The sequence below is a fragment of the Orycteropus afer genome, unplaced genomic scaffold, assembly GCF_000298275.1.
Source record: "Orycteropus afer afer isolate SDZICR_OR568_19922 unplaced genomic scaffold, OryAfe1.0 scaffold00019, whole genome shotgun sequence".
Classification (NCBI taxonomy): Eukaryota; Metazoa; Chordata; class Mammalia; order Tubulidentata; family Orycteropodidae; genus Orycteropus; species Orycteropus afer.
Genome location: NW_006921606.1, coordinates 7,696,822 through 7,717,852, shown reverse-complemented (window position 1 = coordinate 7,717,852; position 21,031 = coordinate 7,696,822). Strand labels below are relative to the sequence as shown.

At 39.3% G+C, this 21,031-nt stretch overlaps 1 protein-coding gene across 1 annotated transcript in view; it reads right to left on the bottom strand.

The window, feature by feature from the left end:
* IGF1R (insulin like growth factor 1 receptor) overlaps positions 1-21,031 on the bottom strand; it is a 455,909-nt gene that overhangs the window by 77,232 nt on the left and 357,646 nt on the right. The window contains exons 3-5 of the mRNA XM_007959953.1: positions 14,776-15,088; positions 9,034-9,182; positions 5,544-5,688 (exon numbers count right to left, since the gene is read on the bottom strand). Of these exons, the coding sequence (XP_007958144.1) occupies positions 5,544-5,688; positions 9,034-9,182; positions 14,776-15,088 (607 nt within the window). The remainder of the gene's footprint in view (positions 1-5,543; positions 5,689-9,033; positions 9,183-14,775; positions 15,089-21,031) is intronic.

Genomic DNA, 21,031 nt, shown 5'->3' with positions numbered 1-21,031 from the left:
TCTATTCCATTGGTCTATGTATCTGTCATTGAACCAATACCAGGCAGTTTTGACTACTGTGGCTGTATAGTAGGTTTTGAGATCCGGCAATGTGAGACTGGTCTGTTTCTTTTTAAATGATTTTGAGTTTTGTTCTACATTGTGCTCCCACTCTGTCCAGGATCTCCTACATAGATCCCTTTCTGAGTGGTTGACAGTGGTAGCTGGGCACCATCTAGTTTTTCTGGTCTCATAGTCATATAGGCTGAGGATTGCATGGTGTACTAGTTGCTTGTACTAATTGTTTCCATGAGTCTTTGGTTTTCTTCATTCTTCTTTGCTCTGGACGAGGAAAGACCCATCGGTGCATCTAGATGGCTGCTTGTAAGCTTTTGAGATCCCAGTCGCTACTCACCAAAGTAGGATGTGGAACAATGTTTTTGTGTAGCATGTTATGCCAATTAAGCTTGACATTCCCTGAGACTATGATGCCAAGCCCATAGGTCCAACTATCAGCTCCCTCTGGGTAGCTGGCTGTGGCCAAGAAGTGACTACAACCTTGTCCTTTGTCAGCTGTACTATACACCTGGGAATTCCTACAGAACATACAAATACACTTGTAGAAACATTGTCTGCCAACCCCATATATGGTCATGGGTACACTCCCCCCTGCACAGACATACCTAATCGTTCACCCTGCCCACCCATCTATCTACTCGTATATCAATGTTTGCTTTCACTGACAATGTAATATTATTGTATGTGCTAAAGGGTTCATTTTTGTTGTCTGTATCTCCCATGCACCTCTCTATGTCTTCCTCTTCCTCAATGCCACCATATTGATCATTCACATTTGGTACATTGCCCTTCTCTTCACCCAAATCAATACTTCTCTCTACCTATCCAACAGTGTTCCCTCCCCTTCTATCTCACCCCTGGTAACCAACAAAGAACATCTTCTTCCATATATAAACCTTTCCTTGACTTTTTCTAATAACGGACTAATACAATATTTGTCCTTCTGTGATTGACTTATTTCACTCAGCATAATGTCCTCCAAGTTCATCCATGTTATGCAGTATCAAAAATACAATAAAATATTTTTAAAATATAAATTAAAAAGAAAGAAAGAAAAAAAGACAGGCAAGCTCTCAAGAGCCCTAGCTACAGAAGGAGCCTCCAAGAAGGAGCAGGCAGGCATCAAAGGTTGGAAGCCCAGCATCCTCAGAGCTACAAAACCCTTCCACAGGGCTACTGATAAGCAGCACATTGTAGTGAAAACCTGAGGCTCCTTTGCCCTCCCCTCCCATTTCAACAATAACAGCAAGGTAGGGGGCTGGGAGCTTACTTGTGAAACCTCTCAAACACCTGAGCAAGAACATGAATCCTTAAAATGATTCCACTCATATATCATCAGGTTTTATAGAAGTTCAGATAATGAGAAATATACCATCAACATAGATGCAAATAAAAATCAGCATTTAATTTTTAGTTATATTTAAGTGCACATATTTGAAGTCAACACACAACTAAAAGGTAATCTCTAATAAGAATGAATGAAACTCTTTCAGTAAGATGGAGGAATAGGCAGACAAGCAACACAGACCCTCTTCAACAAAGAAAAGAAAAACCAATTGACAGAGATACAGAAGATAATCCTGGAGCCCTGAGCTTTGAAAGGAACTATACGGAAATGGATTAGGCACCAACTAGTGGGAAAATCCTGAACGAAAACAGTGAGTACAGAAATGGTCAGAGCTCTGGACCGTCAGCTACTCTGACAGGACCAACAGCCTGAATAGCTCCAAGTGATGTTGGGACCTGAGAATTGACCTAAAAAAGATCGGTCCTGGTCACCAGGGGCTGCAGGGATGACTATGCTGGTGGCCTATGACTAGGAAGGGAAACAGCAAGGTGGGAGACAACCTGAGCTGTTGACTTTCTGCTGTCTGGAGGGTGCAGCCATTTTGAATGTCTAAAGTAGCAGCCATTTTGGATATTTAAAGTAACCAAGAGCGCAGCCATTTTGAATGTTTACAAGCGGTGGCCATTTTGGATATTTAAAGTGACCGCAGGTGCAACCATTTTGAATCTTTACACATGGCAACCACTTTGGATTTTAAAGTGATAGCATTCTCATTTGGATTCCAGGGACCTAGGAATAGGCTCTGTTTGCCAAGGGTGGTGGGGACATATGAGAGGCTAGCAACAGGAAAGGAGACAGGTGGTGAATGTGTAAGTGCTGACCACTAGCAAATAGAGGAGCAGAGCACAGTACCCTGCTTGTGTAGATAACATACAAACAAAACAAAAATTGTGGGTAAGTCACTCCAACATACATTCACCAATTAAATATAAACACAAAAATGTCACAATGTCTCAGAGACAACAGAGCATTACAGTCCACACAAAGAAGCAAGATAAAGCAGGAGAAACAAGGGACCAGGATATAGACCCAAAACACATCCCTGAGGAAGACGCAGTATTGGAACTCCCTGATAAGGAATACAAAAGAATTATATTTAGGTATCTTCAACAAATTGAGACACAGATCAAGGAAAACACAGAGAAAACCCTAGACAATACAAGAACAAAATGACAAAACAAATGAAAAATTAGAAATGATACAAAATCTACACACAGAAATCTGTAAGATTAATACTATATTTTCAGAAATAGATAAGACTCTGAATGGGCAAAGGAGCAGAATTGAATCAATGGAAGACAGAATTAGGGAAACTGAAGGCAAATACCTGAACATTTCTTTGGAAAGGGATAAATCAGAAAAAAGATCAAAACAAAATGAAGAAACCCTAAGGTTCCTGTGGGATACCATCAAAAGAAATAACCTATGTGTAATCGGAATTCCAGAACAGGAAGACACAAAACCACAGAGAAAATTGTCGAAGATTTGTTGGAAGAGAATTTTCCTGATATGAAGAAAGATGAAAATATATCCATTAAGGAAGTCCATCGAACCCCAAACAGGATAGACCCCAAAAGAAAATCACCAAAACATATCATCAAACGTACCAAAACCAAAGGCAAAGAAAGAATCATGAGAGCAGCACACAAAAAATGAAACGTTACCTACAAGGGGCAACCAATAAGACTAAGCATGGATTTCTCAACAGAAACCATGCAGGCGAGAAGACAGTGGGATGTTATATATAAAACAATGAAAGAGAAAAATTTCCAACCAAGAATTATGTACCCAGAAAAACTGTCCCTCAAATATAATGGTGAAATTAGGACATTTCCAGATAAACAGAAATTAAGGGAATTTGTTAAAACCAGACCAACCTTACAAGAGTTGCTAAAGGGAATCCTTTGGACAGAGAAGCAACAACAGCCAACAACAACCAACCATTAACACACATGATGATATAACCCAGAAACCAACCCAGCTATAGAAATATCCAAAGTAAATAAGTCTACAAGATTGTAAACAGGGAACCAGAGATATCAATTGACAAATGAGGACAATGACAAACCAAAAAGAGGGAAAAAAACTGTGTCGTTACAGAATTTCCAGATGCTAGGAAGTCAAGACAATTACAAGATAGAATGCACTGTTCTAAACTTGGGAAGAAAACTATAAATCACAGGGTAACCTCGAAGAAAAATGATAAACCTTCACATCAAAAGAGAGGACCAGCATAAATATTCAGCAAATACTAAAACAATAGCAATGAAAGAAGTGAAGCATGATTCATAAACAAAACGAGCTCAGCATAGAAAATCATATGGAACAAAGAAATTGACACCACGAAAAAGCACATAACAAAAGTGACAGAAACAAATTCCTATTTGCCAATAACTACATACCTGGCAAGGGACTTATCTCTAAGATTTATAGCGGAAGAGCGGATGACCAAACTATGGTACATATACCTAATGGAATGCTATGCAGTACTAAAGAATAAACCAAAGACAAAGAAAGAATCATGCAAAAGATCGCATAATATGGATGAACTTGGAGGACATTATGCTGACTGAAATAAGTCAATCACTGAAGGACAAATATAGTATTAGTTTGTTGTTGTGTAGGGTCAAGGAAAGGTTTATATATGGAGGGAAACGTTCTTTGTTGGTTGCTGGGGGTGGGAGGGGGGCAGGGAACACTGCAAAAAAAAAAAAAAGAAAAAAATGCATTGACCCATGTCACCTTAGTTTTGTGTATTTCACTGTACATAAATTATATTTCAATAAAATACATTAAAAATAAAAAAGAATGAATGAAACTTTCTTCTCACTTTTCACCTCTGTCACCTGCTCAGACTGAAAAAGAAGAGTGTCTAAGTAGGAGGAAAAGGTGAAAGATTCCAATCTGCCACAGAAAAAGTGTTTCTTGATACCAGGGGTTCCAGAAACACAAATACAAGTTGGAGATAAAAATTGACTTAGTACAACAATCACTAACCACCAACTCAAATTGGCAGGGCCCCAGCTTGCCACTCAGGTGACCAGAGTCAGTCAATCTGGTCTGGTCATAGGGGTGGCCTTCCTGAATCTGAAACAAGAAAGAAGTTTTCCTAAAGAATCAATGTCCCAATGGGGAGGACCATGTGCTTTTCAAAGATGGAATGAAGAACTGCCCTCTCTCTCTAGCTACATGAGATGGCGGAATTTTAAGAATTTAAGACTGACTAAGAGGTAGCCTGAGAAAAACAAGGAGACTGTAAAGAAACCATTCTGTGGTAACTTTATCCGGTCCAGGCCAATAAATCAACAAGGACAACCTTTCCCATGACCTTCCCACCTCCTTTCCCCTCTAAATTATTTCCTCAACAAATTCTCTTTATAAGGAATTCACTCATTAATAGATAAGTCTCCTTTTATCTCAAAGTGTCAGCTTAAAGCCAGGCATGAGCTCTATTTAAAGGGGCAGATGTGAAGAGAGAAGTAGATATGCAAAGGTACACCCGGTCTCACTCTTGGGAAGAAAGCATGCATGCAGTAAGCACAAGCTTTTATCCTCCAGTGAAAAGCCTATGGTTACTTTAAAACTCCTATCACATAGCACATTCCTGCAGATGCCAAAAATCCCATCAATAATAGCTTGTGAATCCTATAAGCTAATCAATGAAAACAATTTTGTAAATCAAGATTTATTTATAACAAAAAGAATTGTCCACATATCTCCAAATATCTTGTGCTCCAATATGTTTTGAAAAGCTGGAATGGCTTTCACATAGTCAAGTTGAGGGTGATGGAATTATGCTTTCCCTGTAGTTAAGCACATTTAAGAGATTTCTGTCACCCTTGGAAGAAAGAGCCCCCATATAATCCTTGGCTGATGGGTCACAAGATAGTAAGATGGAAAACATGCCTACTTTCCAAAACAGCAACATCCTAAGGACAGAGAATCATGACTCTATGAAGGTCTGTCCAGAAGCAGGTGGCCCCTCAAGCAGGGAAAGTGTTAACCCAGGCATACCTCCCTTTCTTCTATTTAAAGAAAAAGGTTCTTACTTTAGTCACCCAGAATTTTAAAGGTACACTACTTATTTTGTAAAGCCAAAATGAGAATGATGCCTGCTCATGAAATGTGGAACACTTACCCTTCTAGCTGTTCCTCTCCTAAAATTTGGCGTAGATTTTTCAGGAAGGACAAGGAGACCAAGGCATGGGAATGGCGGATCTTCACATAACCTGTCACGACCTCAATGAGACCCATGAAGTTCTCTAGCTCTGAGGCTATGTTATCTAAATTAAAAGGAGGCAGTGTTACTAAGAATTCACTTAGCCTAAGGGTGACATGTTTAGTGTTATTATTATTATTGCAGTAAACACATATGAAACAAAATATTTACCATTTCAACAATCTTCACATGTACAATTTAGTGTCATTAGTTATGCTCCTCATGTTGTTGAACCATCATCACTATCCATTTCCAAATTTTTCCATCACCCTTAACAGAAACTCAGTAATCTTCTAAGCAATGACATCCCCTTTCCTCCTCTTCTCCCACCCACCCCTGGTAACCACTAATAAACTTTGATCTCTATACTTTTGCCTATTCTGGGTATTTCATATAAGTATATCATACAATATTTGCCCTTTTGTGACTGACTTACCTTACTCAGCACAATGTTTTCAAGGTTTATTTCTTAAAAAACACCTCTGGAGAACAATTAAGTGTCATGTCTTGTTTTGGTGGGGTGATTGAGATGCTCAGGACCTTTTCTTTTTAAAAATGTGCTTTCCTAGGCTGGCCTTTCTTCTACAACCACTCCCAGACAAGGTCTCTGAGGCAGGGGGAGGCCAATTGCTATGGGGCTGGGTGCTGCAGCTTCCCAGGCTGATTAACAGAATGCAAAATCATAAATATTAGACTGCCAATTATCAAGGGCCGACAAATCTAGGGAACGTCTTTTTATATGCTATGTCAACAGACAGCACTGCCTCCACAGTACAAGGGCATGACTAAATAAACAACATTTTCTCAGTCTCATTATCAACTGCCTTTGCTGCCTTTCAATTCTAGTTCCTAAGATACAGGAATCTATATTTAAAGATTCTATCTTACTAAGCCTGGAAGCAAAACACACCAAAATGTTAACAATGGCTATCTGCAAGTGATCTAAAAAATTCATTTCTGTGTTTCTAGATTTCCTCTATTATATCTGTATTACTTTCATAACTAGAAAAAAGTTGGAAAAATAGTTGCTAATATATAGGCAAGAATGATATGATCTATATAAACAGCTTGTTTCTTTTAATCTTATTGAGGCTACCTTTTTCTCATAGTCCATTAAAAAAGTAAATGTCAACTTATGCCAAAATTATAATAAATACTATAATGAATTGGGCATGATTCAATTAAAAGGATTTCATTTTGCATAATTCATGATGGTTTTTTTAATAAAAGGCTTTATTTGCCTTTGAATTGATAAAAATAAAAGAATAAGAATCTTTTTCTAGAGGTTCATGGAGTCATTGGCTGGTGCACTAGAGTACTAACCAAAAAGTTGGCGATTTGAAAGGCCTGATGATCTGCTTCTGGAAGGACACAGCCTTGAAAACCCTGTAGGGCAGTTCTGCTCTGCACACATGGGTTAGCCATGAGTTGGAATTGACTCATGGCAACTAATAACAAGGCTCTATACTTAATACAAGTAGCTCTGGTGGCACAGTGCCTAAGGCATTTGACTGTCAACCAGTGGCTCCACTGAAGGAAGATGGGGCAATTTACTTCTGTAAAAATTTACTGCCTGGGAAACCCAACGGGGGTCACTATGAGTCAGGATTGACTTGCTGGCAGTGGGTTTGGTGTTTTGGTTATACTTAATATGCAGTTTAATAGCCTCCCAAGAGAAATTAAAGGCATAAAGACTGAAGACTGTTTGCAGTTGATGTTTCAAGGAAAAGCTGTTTAAATTTAGGGCAGGACATATGCACCTTAGTGAAGGCTAGGGAAATGTCTTTCCATAAGATGACCATCATCCTAAACTGACTGATATCCTGTACTGTACATAAACTGGAAGACACATTTCATCATCATGCATGAATATCTATTAATTCCTTCTCAAATTATACTTATCCATGGATTAAAAGCATGGATTTTTTTTTATCATAGTGAAAATATACATAACAAGACATTCACCGATTCAACAATTACTATACGTATAATTCAGTAACACTGATACATTCTTCATTATTGCTATCCCTTTCCAAATTAATCCACCACCATTAATATAACTCAGTGCTCCCTAAGCAAAAAATATCTGCCTTTCTTCCTCTCTCCTATCCCTGTATTTACTAATAATCTTGGTTTCTATATTTTTGCTTATTTCATAAAAGTGAAATCATACAGTATTTGTCTTTTTGCAACTGGGTTATTTCACTCAGTATAATGTTTTCAAGATTCATCCATGTTGTGGCATTTATCAGGACATGGATTAAATTTTTATCTTCAGGAGAGGAAGATGAAAAGGATTGGACACTTAAAAGGTATCTTCTAGGAAATGAGAAAATTCAAAATAAATTAAGAAATCTAGTAAAAGGTAAGGAATAAAACTTTAGGAAAACATTCAAAGTAAGAAGTTATAGCTGTGGAAACAAAACTTTACTCCTTGTGGAGGGGTACAGAGTGTTATAAAAAAAACTAGGGGTATCAGTAAATTCAAAAGAACTAAGTAAAAAGTTGTTTATGCTGGAACCATAAAAAGATCTGTAAAACATAAAAAGATAATTCACTCACTTAACAAATATTATTAAGTAAATTTCACAGAATAAATAAATTGGTCATCTTTTTCTAAAAAAAAAAACTGTAAAAGAAATTTCTTCAAAAAAGATCTTTCAATTTCAAGGTCTTCTTACTATATTTATTCTACCTTCTCAAACTATCGGTACCTTTGGTGGTCCCAATGGCAGAGAATTTAAGTATCTGGAGTCTTGTCAATTAAAAGTCAGAAGGGAAAACATCATAGAATAAGAAGTCAATTGGAAAGCATTTGCACAAATGCAATTCAAAAGCAACTTACCAGGAATTCTATCTACTGTAAATAGTGGTGATCCTACTGGGGTGAGTCTGAAGCCTCAAGTACAAGATGGAACATACTTATATCTCTTTGGATCTCAGAAGTAAATTTGGAGCTCAACCACTCCACTGGACTTAACAGAATCTTTAAAGTTAAGGTGCTACCACTAAACTTCTCCTTTTACCCAATCATCTCAATCAATCCAAGTGACCAAAACTCTTTGGACTAAAAGATGTCAGAATTTGGCTGCTGAGTCATACCTCTGATCCATTGGTCTCTTCTGGGATTCATGTGTGTCGGGGCATGCTTCTCTTACATAAGATAAGACTAACAGAAAGGAGGGATGGTACTCTTTGTGGGAATAAACGTTGTCCCAATGGCTAAGACATAGACTGCCCTTTCAGCTGTTTATCTTTGAGAAAAACTCAAAGGAGAAGTCTCACACATGGGGTTTATGTACCATGTTGTTTTTCCAGGCCAATATTTTAGTTGTAACTCAAGGACCAGAAATAGCAACAAATGAAACCAAGAGACCCTGTCATCTCTCCCAGTGGACAGAATACTTACTGCCTCTCCTGATATTAATGAGCAAATTGCCCTTGAAGATGGTACATCCTTGGAGCATTTGTGCAGAAGTCACAGAATCAATGGTTTTTGTTTTCTTCTCTTCCTCACAGACTTTGGGGCAAGGTCCTTCGCAAGGGATGCAGTACATGCTGTTGAAGAGAAAGAACCAATCAAAAACACAGAGAACTAAATCTACCTCCTTGAATTTGACAAATCATATGTTTATGCTCTTATTTCAGTTGCTGTTTTTACAGTACACATTGCAAAAAAGAAATCAGTTTGCAATTAGCCTTAAAATGTTCATTTGGGTCACAGGGTATCTCATCCTCAAGCCTGTCAATAATCCACTCACACTGCAACCAAAAGGAGAAAGTGCCTACAAAGGAAAAAGTCTGGTGCTGGTTTCCAGACAAAATCCATGATGCATCCTTGAGGCATGTATCATAGGCTGTTGACTGGGGAGCAGCTGGTTCCATGTGGGAGAACAGCCTCCCAGAAAAGAAGCCCTGAGGGCTGTCAAGGAGAACAGAGCTGCTTTTTGAATGGCATGGCCTCCGCTGGGCACCCTTGGGAGAGTCAACAGGGACAGCGAAGGAATGGCAGGCAGTGTCTCTGCCACTAACAGGAGTTCAATTTCTTCAATCAGTGCCTCAGTAAAGCTCAGAGATGCATTCTAAAAGGCATCTGGCACAGCATAGATACATTATTTTCTTGCTAAAGCACAAATGAAATTATTTCTTGACAGTGTTTTGCAGAAACTTGTAAATTGATCCAAATGTTGTTTTCTGTGCATACACAATAAAAGCAAGGAATTTCCATTACTTTGTAATAAGCTCCTATTTCAAATGCTATCCTCAATATGCCACAAGTCACCAAGAGTCAGGGATGACTGAATGCCATATAAGTGCAGAGGAAGGACTGGCACTCACCTGTCATTTAGGAAATAGTGGACAAGGTGTTAACCCACTTAGGGCTGCTGAACCTGTGGACTCTAGAGCTTATACATAGAATATCCCAAAAAAGAAAGAAAGGAAGAAAAAAGAACCCAAACTCACTGCCATCTAGTCGATTCTAACTCATATCAACTCCCATTGGGTTTCTGAGGCAGTAAATATTTACGCAAGTAATTGCCCTATCTTCCTTCTGTGAAGAGGCTGGTGGATTTAAACTGCCAACCTTCTGATTAGCAGTAAAATGCATCAGGCACTGCCACCAGAGCAAGGATCAGAAAACTGGGTTGATTTCCAAACAAAATAAATAATACAATCTTATGGGACTGTGTGTAACAGGACGGAGAGTTGGACGTCATTAAATTTACATTATTGTTCTTAAATTATCTTTTATATTTTATGAAGATAAGTAAAAAAATTCAGGAAAATAATTTCAGTCATAGCTCTTTTTATTAGTCTTTTTTTATCCCTAGAACTTTTTTTGCATAATTAAGGCAAAGATATAAGGCTTTGTTTCTGCTTTATTTAAGAAAATTTCCCTGGAATTTTCTTATTTCATATTGGAAGAATGGGAAGCAAAGTTTCCAAAGGGTCCAGCGAGAACTGGGCCTCCGAAAAGAGGGTAGATTCCTGCTATCTCAGACGTCATACTCACCATTCTCTTTCCTAAGTGGGTAGTGACTCCCCTTCAGCATTATGTTTTGGCCTTCTATTGTTTCCAGTTTATCTACAAACCATGTTATACCCCACGCGCCCTTTTGGAAAAACTTGTTATTTTGAAATAATTATAGATTCACAAAAAATTGCAAAGATAGTACAGAGAGGTCCCATGTACCCTTCGTGCAGTTTCCCTTAATGCTTATATCTTACATAATTATAATGCAATCATTAAAACCAAGGAATTAACATTGGTATAATGCATGTATACAGTTCTGCTGTTTTGTCACATTGTAGATCTGTGTACCCTCCAGCAAAACCAAGACAACCAGAACTCTCCCATCACCACAGAGCCCTCCCTCATGTCACCTCTTCATACTCATATCTTCCCCTCCTCTATCCCTAACCCCTGGTAACCACGAGTCTGTTCTCCATCTCTATAATTTTGTCATTTCAAGGATATTATATAAATGGAACAGTAGAGAATGTGACCTTCCAAGATTGACCTTTTTACTCAGTAAATTCCATGTTATAATGTGTATCAATAACTTATTCCTTTTTATTGCCAAGTAATATTCCATGGTGTAGATTTTGTTCCATCATTTACCCACTGCAGGTTATCTGCATTGTTTCTTGTTTGGGGCTTTTACAAACAAGCTGTTATGAAAAATCATGTTCAGTTTTTCATGTGGACATGAGTTCTTGCACAACTTCCACTGACAGATGGGTGATGGTTGTGATTGAGGTGCATTGGCCAGGAATTGAACATGGGTCCCCTGCATGTAAGGTGAGAATTCTACCCCTGAACCACCAGCCCAGGAGTGAAATTGCTAGTTTGTAGGTAAGTGTAGGTTTAGATTTCCCCCACCAATTTTTAACATACAATTTTTAACCAAAACACCTTTCTTAAAAGTGTCTAGGAATAATCTATCAGTTTTTAAAAAATGTTCTTCTAAGGAAGTGCTCTGATTACATGTTTATAAGTTAAGCTTCCTCAAATCCATTCCAGAAGAAAGAAGGGCATAAACACTATAAACAAATTAGTACTATAAAACCAAAAAAAAAACAAACTCACTGTCATCAAGTCGATTCTGACTCACAGCAACCCCCTTTGGGTTTCCGAGGCTGGAAATCTATACAGAAGTAGATTGCCCCGTCTTCCTTCTGCAGAGTAGCTGGTGGGTATGAAATACCAACCTTCTGGTTAGCAGTCAAATGCCTTAGGCACTATGCCACCAGAACTCCTTTAATATTATAACCAACACCAAAAAACAAACTCACTGCTGTCGAGTCGGATCTGACTCACAGCGACCCCTCCTTGGGTTTCCGAGGTGGTATCTCTACAGAAGTAGATGTGGGTAATATTATAAAGTAAGTGTCAAATAAGCCTTAAATGCTAAGAGGGGGATTACTTCTTGATGGTGGTATATTTTAAAAGAGGTAAGGTAGTTCCATAGCTGTGCTCAAAGAACGAGTTGGAAGAAAAAAGGCTCAATTCTTTGAAGACTGCACTGTCATAGAAGAAACAACCAAAAAAAAAAAAAAAAACCAAAACCAAACTCCCTGCCTTTGAGTCACATCCGACTCATAGCGACCCCTCCTTGAATTTCCCAGGCGATATCACTACGAAAGTAGACCATCCAATCTTCCTTCTGAGGAGTAGCTGATGGGTTTGAACCACCAGCCTTCTGGTCAAATGCCTTAGGCACTACGCTACCAGAGCTCCTGTCAAAATGCATAGCATTCTCACTCTGGCCACTACTCTTGTAGCTGCGGAATAACTGACTGTCTCCAAACATCACAGGAAACGGATCCACAGAAAAAAGACACTGTCACACCAAGTTCATGGACCAGCTACACTATCCCTATCCATCCCACTTCCAGGAGGAATGTAACACCTGAATGTAGCTGGTAGCGTAGTGGCTAAGGCACTTGACTGCTAACCAGACGGCTGGCGGTTCAAACCCACCAGCCACTCCTCGGAAGGAAGGTTGGGCAATCCTACTTCCGTAGTGATACTGCCTCGGAAACCCAAGGAGGGGTCGCTATGAGTCAGGGCTGACTCGACGGCACATAACAACAACAACAACAACAACATGTACACTTGATGGCTCATTGGAGTCTTTGGCTCATTTATTATTTTAAAGTATTTAATTATTTTACTGTCACAATATTTATAGAAATTATAGCAGGCAGAAAGTTTCTGTATATCTTGTTATTATTGTGAGTTGTTGTCAAGTGGATTCCAACTCATGGTGACCCTACATGCAGAGCAGAACTGCTGTATAGGGTTTTTAAGGTTGTGATCTTTCAGAAGCAGACTGCCAGGCCTATCTTCTGAGGCACCTCTGGGTGAGTTCAAACCACCAACCTTTAGCCTAGTCATTGGGTGCTTAACCATTTGCACCACCTATGGACTCCTGTTGTATATCTAATATTATGAAATAAGATGAGTTTCTCTTTGATGGTGGATTTGAAGGTAAGCCTGTGGCAGGAGCAACATCTTCAAATATTACACCAGAAACAGAGCCCCTTTTACAAAGACTTACTTAAAACAGACTTATAGAAATAGAGCACTCATTCACCCTATACGACCATGAGACCAGAAGAACTAGATAGTGCACGGCTACCATTGTCAACCCTCAGAAAGGGATTGGTGCAGGAAGGAGACCCTGAATAGAATGGAAGAACTTGTGGAACAAAACTCAAAATCATAAAAAAAAAAAAAAAAAAAAAACCAACCAGGTTTCCTGGTTTAATGGAGCCTAGTAAGATCCCTGAGACTATGGTCCCTAGTTAGCCTTCAGGTCTGGAAATGAACTCACTCCTGTAGTTTCCAGCCAAACAATGGAAAGGCATATAGGGCGAACATATGCATCAGGTAGATACATTCTTTAGGAGCTCTGGTAGCATAGTGGCTAAGACACTTGCCTGCTAACCAGAAGGCTGGCGGTTCAAACCCACCAGCCACTCCTCGGAAGGAAGGTTGGGCAATCCTACTTCCGTAGTGATACTGCCTCGGAAACCCAAGGAGGGGTCGCTATGAGTTGGGGCCGACTCCACGGCATATAACAACAACAACAACAACAGATACATTCTTTAGAGTGATCAATTGTGACAGAACAGAAGGGCAGTGTTTGCACAGGGAGATAGCTAGGGGGCAGGGAATGCATGAGAGGGAAGGACAAAGGGAAGAAGTAACTATAGGGAGGAAGTGGGAAGAGAGGTGTTACATTGTGGGGAATTGCAGTCAATGTCATGAAACAAAATGTGTATGAACTGCTGTATGGAAAATGAACTTGCTCTGTAAGCTTTCACCCAAATCACAAAAATTAAAAAAATAAATAAAAAAAGAAAGAAAGAAATAGAGCAAAAATCAGGTAAGTCACACATCATATTCAAATTTCAAGTATACTTTTCTAATGGTATTTTATATTTGTAGAACAGTTTCATTTTGAAGAACCCAGAAATATAAAGTTTCCCATGCTACTAGTCATGAAGGAGAGAGCCGGCCCTTTGTGGCTGAACTAACCTTTCCTAGAAGTTATCTGCTCTGCTCCAGAAGCAGCAGCAACCCAAAATCTGTCTTCTTTTGCTTTAAGAGTAACTTTAAAAAAAAAAAAAAAAAAACATGGAGTTGATTCTGACTCAATATATATCAGAATAAAACTGTGCTCCAGAGGGTTTCTAATAACTGATTTTCAGAAGTGGATAGCCAGGCCTTTCTTCCTATTCTATCATCTTTACAAAGCTTCACTGAAACCTGTTCAGTATCATAACAACAGGCAAACTTTCACTGAGAAATGGGTGATGGCTGTGCATGAGTTGCATTGGCCAGGAGTGGAGCCTGGGTTTTCTGCATGGAAGGTGAGAACTCTACTGCTAAACCACCAGCTATGCTGCAAAATGCAATGCAATGCAACCACTGCCGTGGAGTTGGACCTGACTCATAGCTACCCCTCCTTGGGTTTCCGACGCAATATCACTATGGAAGTAGATTGCCCAACCTTCCTCTCAAAAAGACTCACCATCCCATTATACCTGATGGTCCCACCAGACAGAACAACTGATAGTCACCAGAGTGACCAGGACAGGTCAGTGCTGGTGGGAGCCATCTGCATCCACAGTAACTGACCTCTGGGTCCCATTCCGGATGAACCCTGAGGGGCACTCCTGCATGCATTCGCCATCGTGGATCACAAAGCCCTCGGAGTCATTACTCTCGGCATTGGGGATGTTGGCACAAAAGTCTCGGTCCACGCAGCGCCAGCCCTCAAACCTGTACGTGCTGGGTGGGCAGGTGGGCACGCAGACGCCTGCATAGTAGTAGTGGCGGCAGGCCACACAGGCTGTGGCATTGTCGGGTGCGCTGCAGCTGCCCAGGCACTCTGTGTGGCAACACTCGTTGTTCTCGGTGCATGCTCGCTTTCCGCACGTGCTCGGGCACACTGTGGGCAGAGAACAGAGGGTGAGACTGGCAGGGGTCTCAAGACTGCCCAGTATGTTCTGGGTCTTCACAACCACCAGCACAGATTGCTCACTTGAGCAAATAAAGAATATCAACAACTCCATGCAATCGTGAAAGGACAATCCCTGTGCCCTTCATTCCTCCTTAGACTTGATGCTGATAGGACAATAGACCATATTCTGAGCTCTCCAAGACACAGGAGAAAAACTCAGTACTCTAAGTCAGGAGACCAGGGTTTAAAGCCCAGGCTCTCTCATTAATTCATTCTTTGGTCTGGGACAAATAATTTCCTTCTTTGACTTTGATTCTCTCTTTTCTCGTCTTTAAAATGAGGGTAATCATATTCACATTAGAAGATTGCCTGAGGAATACATGGCAATGTGGAAGTCCTACACAAACAATGGTTTATTATTACTTTTTATAAAAAGCATGATGCTTTTCTCATTCTGCATCTCCAATATCTTTCTTACAAAAAATCTCTTCATAAGCAGAAATGCTAGTTTATTTTGTAAATGAGGAAACTACAATGGAGTAAAGAGGATACCATTCTAAGGCCTATAATATCGCTTTAGAGACTTTGTGTCTGCTTATGGTAACACAGCAAAGGTTTTACCCCCAATGAGAAATAAGCAATATTAACTATCATGTTCTTTACACATCCTAATGTACTAAATCATGGAGAAGTTAACATACCTGATGGTTATTCTCTTAGTACAAGAAAGTGGGTAGATTGGTTTACTGTCTATGATCCACAAGAACCACAGGACACTAGAAACCATCTCCTCTAAGCCCCTCTGTGCTAAAGTTAAGTGGAAGCAGGATCTACTAACCACAGAGCCACAATTCATCTTGCAAAGAGATGAGCTGGCATTTATTTTCATCACAGTGCTGTAATATCAACTCTATGGACCGCTGGCCTTACTCACAAACAAAACATGAGATCTGGCTTACATTATGCATTTCCTACATTTTTTTTGAGATGGAAAACAACATAAAAATATTTAAATATATGTATTTTGACTTTGACATGCATTGCTTGGTGAAGATTCTATTATTGTTTTCTCTTAAAATAAAAATACATGCTAGAAAAAGTCACCAATAAGAAAAGAGGATGTAAAAAACATGCAGGCCATCTGCTCACAAATGGTCTCTCATCAATACCTTCATATAGACCCTCCCAAGTCCTTCCCTATGGATGTACATGCACATGTAAACATAAAAACCTACAAAAAAGGACCAAATTATTCTGAAATCCCCTTTTTTGCAAAGAATATATTGTGAATTTCACAATCATTTCACAGCTGCATTACGTCACACTATCCAGAGTATCAAAAGTTACAGCCAATCTCCTACTGTTAGACATTTTATCTATCCCCAACTTTATTATAATCAGGACCATAATTTTCATGAGCTTCCTTAATTACTTCATTAGGATAGATTTCCAGAGCTGACCTTGCTGGATCTAACTGTCCTCTGGAATATTTGTACCAACTTACCTTTCCACTAGCTTGTCCAAGAATCCCTATTTCATTGGAACAGGTGAGTTTAAACAGAAATATAACAAATTAGACATTCAGATGGATAGTTTCATCTCTGAAAAGAACAGACTTATTCTCATGATAATGTCAACTTGACACAATTAAGTAACTTTCTCCTTTGAAATCACTCTTTCACAGAGACAATGAATTGTCTTCCATTTTCTTCTTGTATTTTTTAAAAACACAATCTTGATTTTTAGTTGGGCATATTACATTGCTATCAACCTAGATATTACATATACTAGCCTCCATGTTATTAGAACTGAAATACAATCAAACTTTTTGTGTGGAGCTTTCTGGAAGATTCCTTAAATTGGAAAGGGTGTGCCTTCTTCTTTCTTGCTGGTTGGAATGTAGGAGCAATGTGTGGAGCTCAAGCAGCCACTTTAGACCATGAGGTAGGATAGTAAGAATGGTAGAGCATGATAAAAGGAGCATGGGTCCCTCATGACTGGGGAACCGCCAAGGATAACCCTGGGCTGCTTATTTCCAGACTTGTTTGTATGTAAAGGAAATAAATCTATCTTCTTTAAATGACAGTTATTTGTTGTATGTTACATAATTCCAACTGAGACACACCTTCAGAGGTATAATATATAAGCCAAGAAGAAAACAATTATTTTTAGTTTTTATCACATCCACAGCCTAGTCAGCCATTTTGTTCACCAGAATTGACCCTCAATGACTTCTAGATAGTTCCCAAAACTAATCTACTCATAAAGAACAAATCTGTTGCAAAAGACTTCTTTAAAATCTTAATAAGCAATGATGTCACTTTAGTATACCTGACCCAAGCCACAGTCATTTCAATTGCCCATAGCAATCCCTCCTTGGGTTTCCCAGGCGGTATCACTATGGAAGTAGATTTCGGTAGTGATACTGCCTCGGAAACCCAAGGAGGGGTCGCTATGAGTCAGGGCCGACTCGACAGCACATAACAACAACAACATATTCATGTGAAAGCTCAACAAAGAACAAAGAAGACCAAACAAGAATTGATACATTTGAATTATGGTGTTGGTAAAGAATGTTGAATGAATATACCATGGACTCCCAGAGTAATGAACAAATCTGTCTTGGTGCAAGTATAGTCAGGATGATCCTTAGAAGACAGGATGACGATAGTTTGTCTTACATACTTTGGACATGTTGTAAGGAAGGACCAATCTCTGGTGAAGGACATCATGCTTGGTAGAGGGTTACAAAACAAAAAAAGGAAGACCCTCAAAAAGATGGATTGATGCAGTGACTGCAACAATGGGCTCAAACATACCTACTATTATGAGGATGGAGCTGGGTACAGACAATGTTTCATTCTGTTATACATAATGTTGTTATGAATCAGAATTGACTCAATGTCATCTAACAACAAAAACAACAAACCCCTTAACGAATATGTTTCAGGAGTTCCTAAAATGTTGAGATGCACACATTGCCTACCAAGGTGATTATCTTCAAGAGGATAACACTAACTTGGATTTACTAACATTTTTTTTTCCAATAAAAGACTTTCTCTCTATTGTCAAAACCTCACACTCTAAAGCATTTAATAATCACACAGATTAAATTATTATTTCAAATATATCTATTATGGGGATACAGCTAATAAAGACACTAAAGTAAGGAGATACTGTAGCCTTGATATATTGTCCCTACAAAGCTTATGTAAAAGAAAGGATTTCCGAGGTCCACATAGTTAAATACAACCGGCTATAGGAATGATGTTCATACTCTCACTCTTTTAGGCAAGTACCACCAGCATTAAGCAAAACCCAACTGAAAGCACTCCCATCTCACAAGGCTGCTTGTCAGCTATCAGCTCCCACTAAACTTTGTGACTGGAGGAAGAGAATGCTAAGAAACTTACCATCATCAGAGGCTAAATGGGCCAATATCTACTTTTAGAACACCTTTTCCTCACTTACAGTTTAAATAAAATGTGTTGTAACATGGTAAGTAACAGACTTTAATATCAAATAACTAGTAACACAGTAATAAAAACTCAAGAACATTTTAAAAAGACAGAAAATGCCCCCCAGGAACTTGCTTGAAATCAATTATACCTAAACGCAAATATTGGGCATTTCAAAAAGGAAAAGAACAAATAAATAGGAAGCATCTTTAGGTTTTCCAGTAGCTATTATTTGCATTTCTATGCCCTTTTCTACTCACAACAGCCTCTCTTGGCAGAGATCCATTCAAAACCAAACCAACCCATTGCCACTGAGTTAATTTTGACTCATTGTAACCCTATAGGACAGTGTAGAACTGCCCCATAGGTTTTCCAAGGCTGTAAATCTTTATGGATGCAGACTGCCTCATCTATCTCCCAGAGAGCAGCTAATGGGTTCAAACTGCTGACCTTTTGGTTAACAGCCTATTGCTTTAACCACTACACCACCAGAGCTCCTCAGACCCCCCAATGGATGTTTAAACAGAAATGCACAGGGCATAAGGTTTTCTTTCAGTGGTGGATGCTACTTCAGAAGGAATATCAGTAAAGTTGAAATTGTTGTGGTTAGCTGCCACTGAGCCAGCTTCCAACTCATGACAGCCCCACGTATAATGGAACAAAATGCTGCCAGGCTCTGCACCATCCCCAAGATCGGCTGCAGATTGGACTATTGTGACCCATAGGGTTTATACTGGTTGATTTTTCAGAAGTAGATTACTAGTCCTTTCTTCTTAGTCCTTCTTAGTCTGAAACCACCACTGAAACCTGTTCAGTATCAGAGTAACCCGAAAGCCTCCACTGACGGGTGGTGGCTGCACATGAGGTACACTGGCTGGAAATCCAACATGGGTCTCCAGCATGGAAGACTTCTACCACTGAACCACCACTGCCTTCAAACTTAAGTTAGATAACATCAGTTTCTTTACAGACAGAACTATTCCTCTTAAAGGGATTACAGACAGGGGTGGTATATATGTTAAATGATGCAAAGTGCACCAACACAGGAAGTGGTGTGCCAGGGAAGATGGGGAAAGATCAAAAGGAGAAGTGACTTGTTTGCTAGAGCAAACACTCCATCAACAGGAGGTCACTGTGGCAGGGAGAGGTGGGGATTACCTTACTGAGACACTGGCTGAGAGGATTCTGGGAGGCAGGCAGGGGTACATGTGGAAGTTTAGGACTAGGGAACCCTGGAGTCAGCCCCAAGAAGCCTATTGTAAATTTTGACTCATCTCAATGTATATAAATATTATTAGTGTTTAGGACTATTAAGGGATTTCTTGAAAACCCCCGGGCATTGTGTCTCGCCAGCAGATGGATGGCTGCTTAACATGAGTGCCAAAACTTAAAATTCAGCACAGCAACCAAATTCCTAATTACAGCACTACAGGGGAAAGGAAGGGAACTTCTTCCCTGTTCCATGAATGAGGAGTGGACTTAGAGTGATTAAAGGCATTGCTACCTTTAAAAATAAGACCAGAGGAAAATTGAAGCAGCTATATACGAACAAATACAGAGGTAAAAGCAAATTGATTTTGCCTATGAGATCTTTCTATTCTGCTGGAATTTTCACAATGACCAGCAACAAAAACAAAAGCATATCTAAACTGTGGAAAAGCTAACATGTCCCCACATCAACCACTAAAAGGGTTGAAATCCCATAAAAATGAGGCATTGCTGTTAAAAACATTTTTTCTTTAGTTTTAAGGAGAGGAAAAAGTCACACACATCAGCCTTTGACTCTCTCCTCTCCCATAGTCCTTGTATGTATTACATTTCTTCTAGAGTTTAATTTTTTTTTTTTTATTCTCACTAGTAAGTCCTTCAAAAATCTTTACTTCAGAGAAAGAACTTTTGAAAGTCCATGCCAATAAAGGACTGTGCTAGAAAAGTGAACACCTCACCTATTCACAACAAACAATAACAACAACAAAAAAAAAAAATTAGAGGGGTCACTTAGCCATAGTTTTTAAAAATTCAAACAACTTCAAGATCTCAGCTAGCAACCAAAATGTTGGTGGTTTGAATCCAATCAGAGGTGCCTTGGAAGAAAGGCCTGGTGATCTCCTTTTGACAAGTCAGCAGCAAAAATCCTATGGCACACAGGTCTACTCTGACACATATGGGGCTGCCATGAGTCAGAATCAACGACAGTATATGGTTTGGTTTCTTGGTTTATCCCAAGTAATTCTAAAACATAGAACTAATTCACGGATGTTCAAGAAAGGTAAAACATCTGAATCAAAATACAAACTAGTTGAGAGACATCTTAGTTTTTCTGGGCTTACCCTAAGTGAAACACCAGTATTCCTTATAAAAAGCAGGTATCCCCCAAAAAAAGAGAAGGTGAGGACCAGGTTTGCTGGTCCAATAGAGCCTGGTGGAACCACTGAGACTATGGCCCCTAGCTGCCCTTCAGGTCTGGAATTGA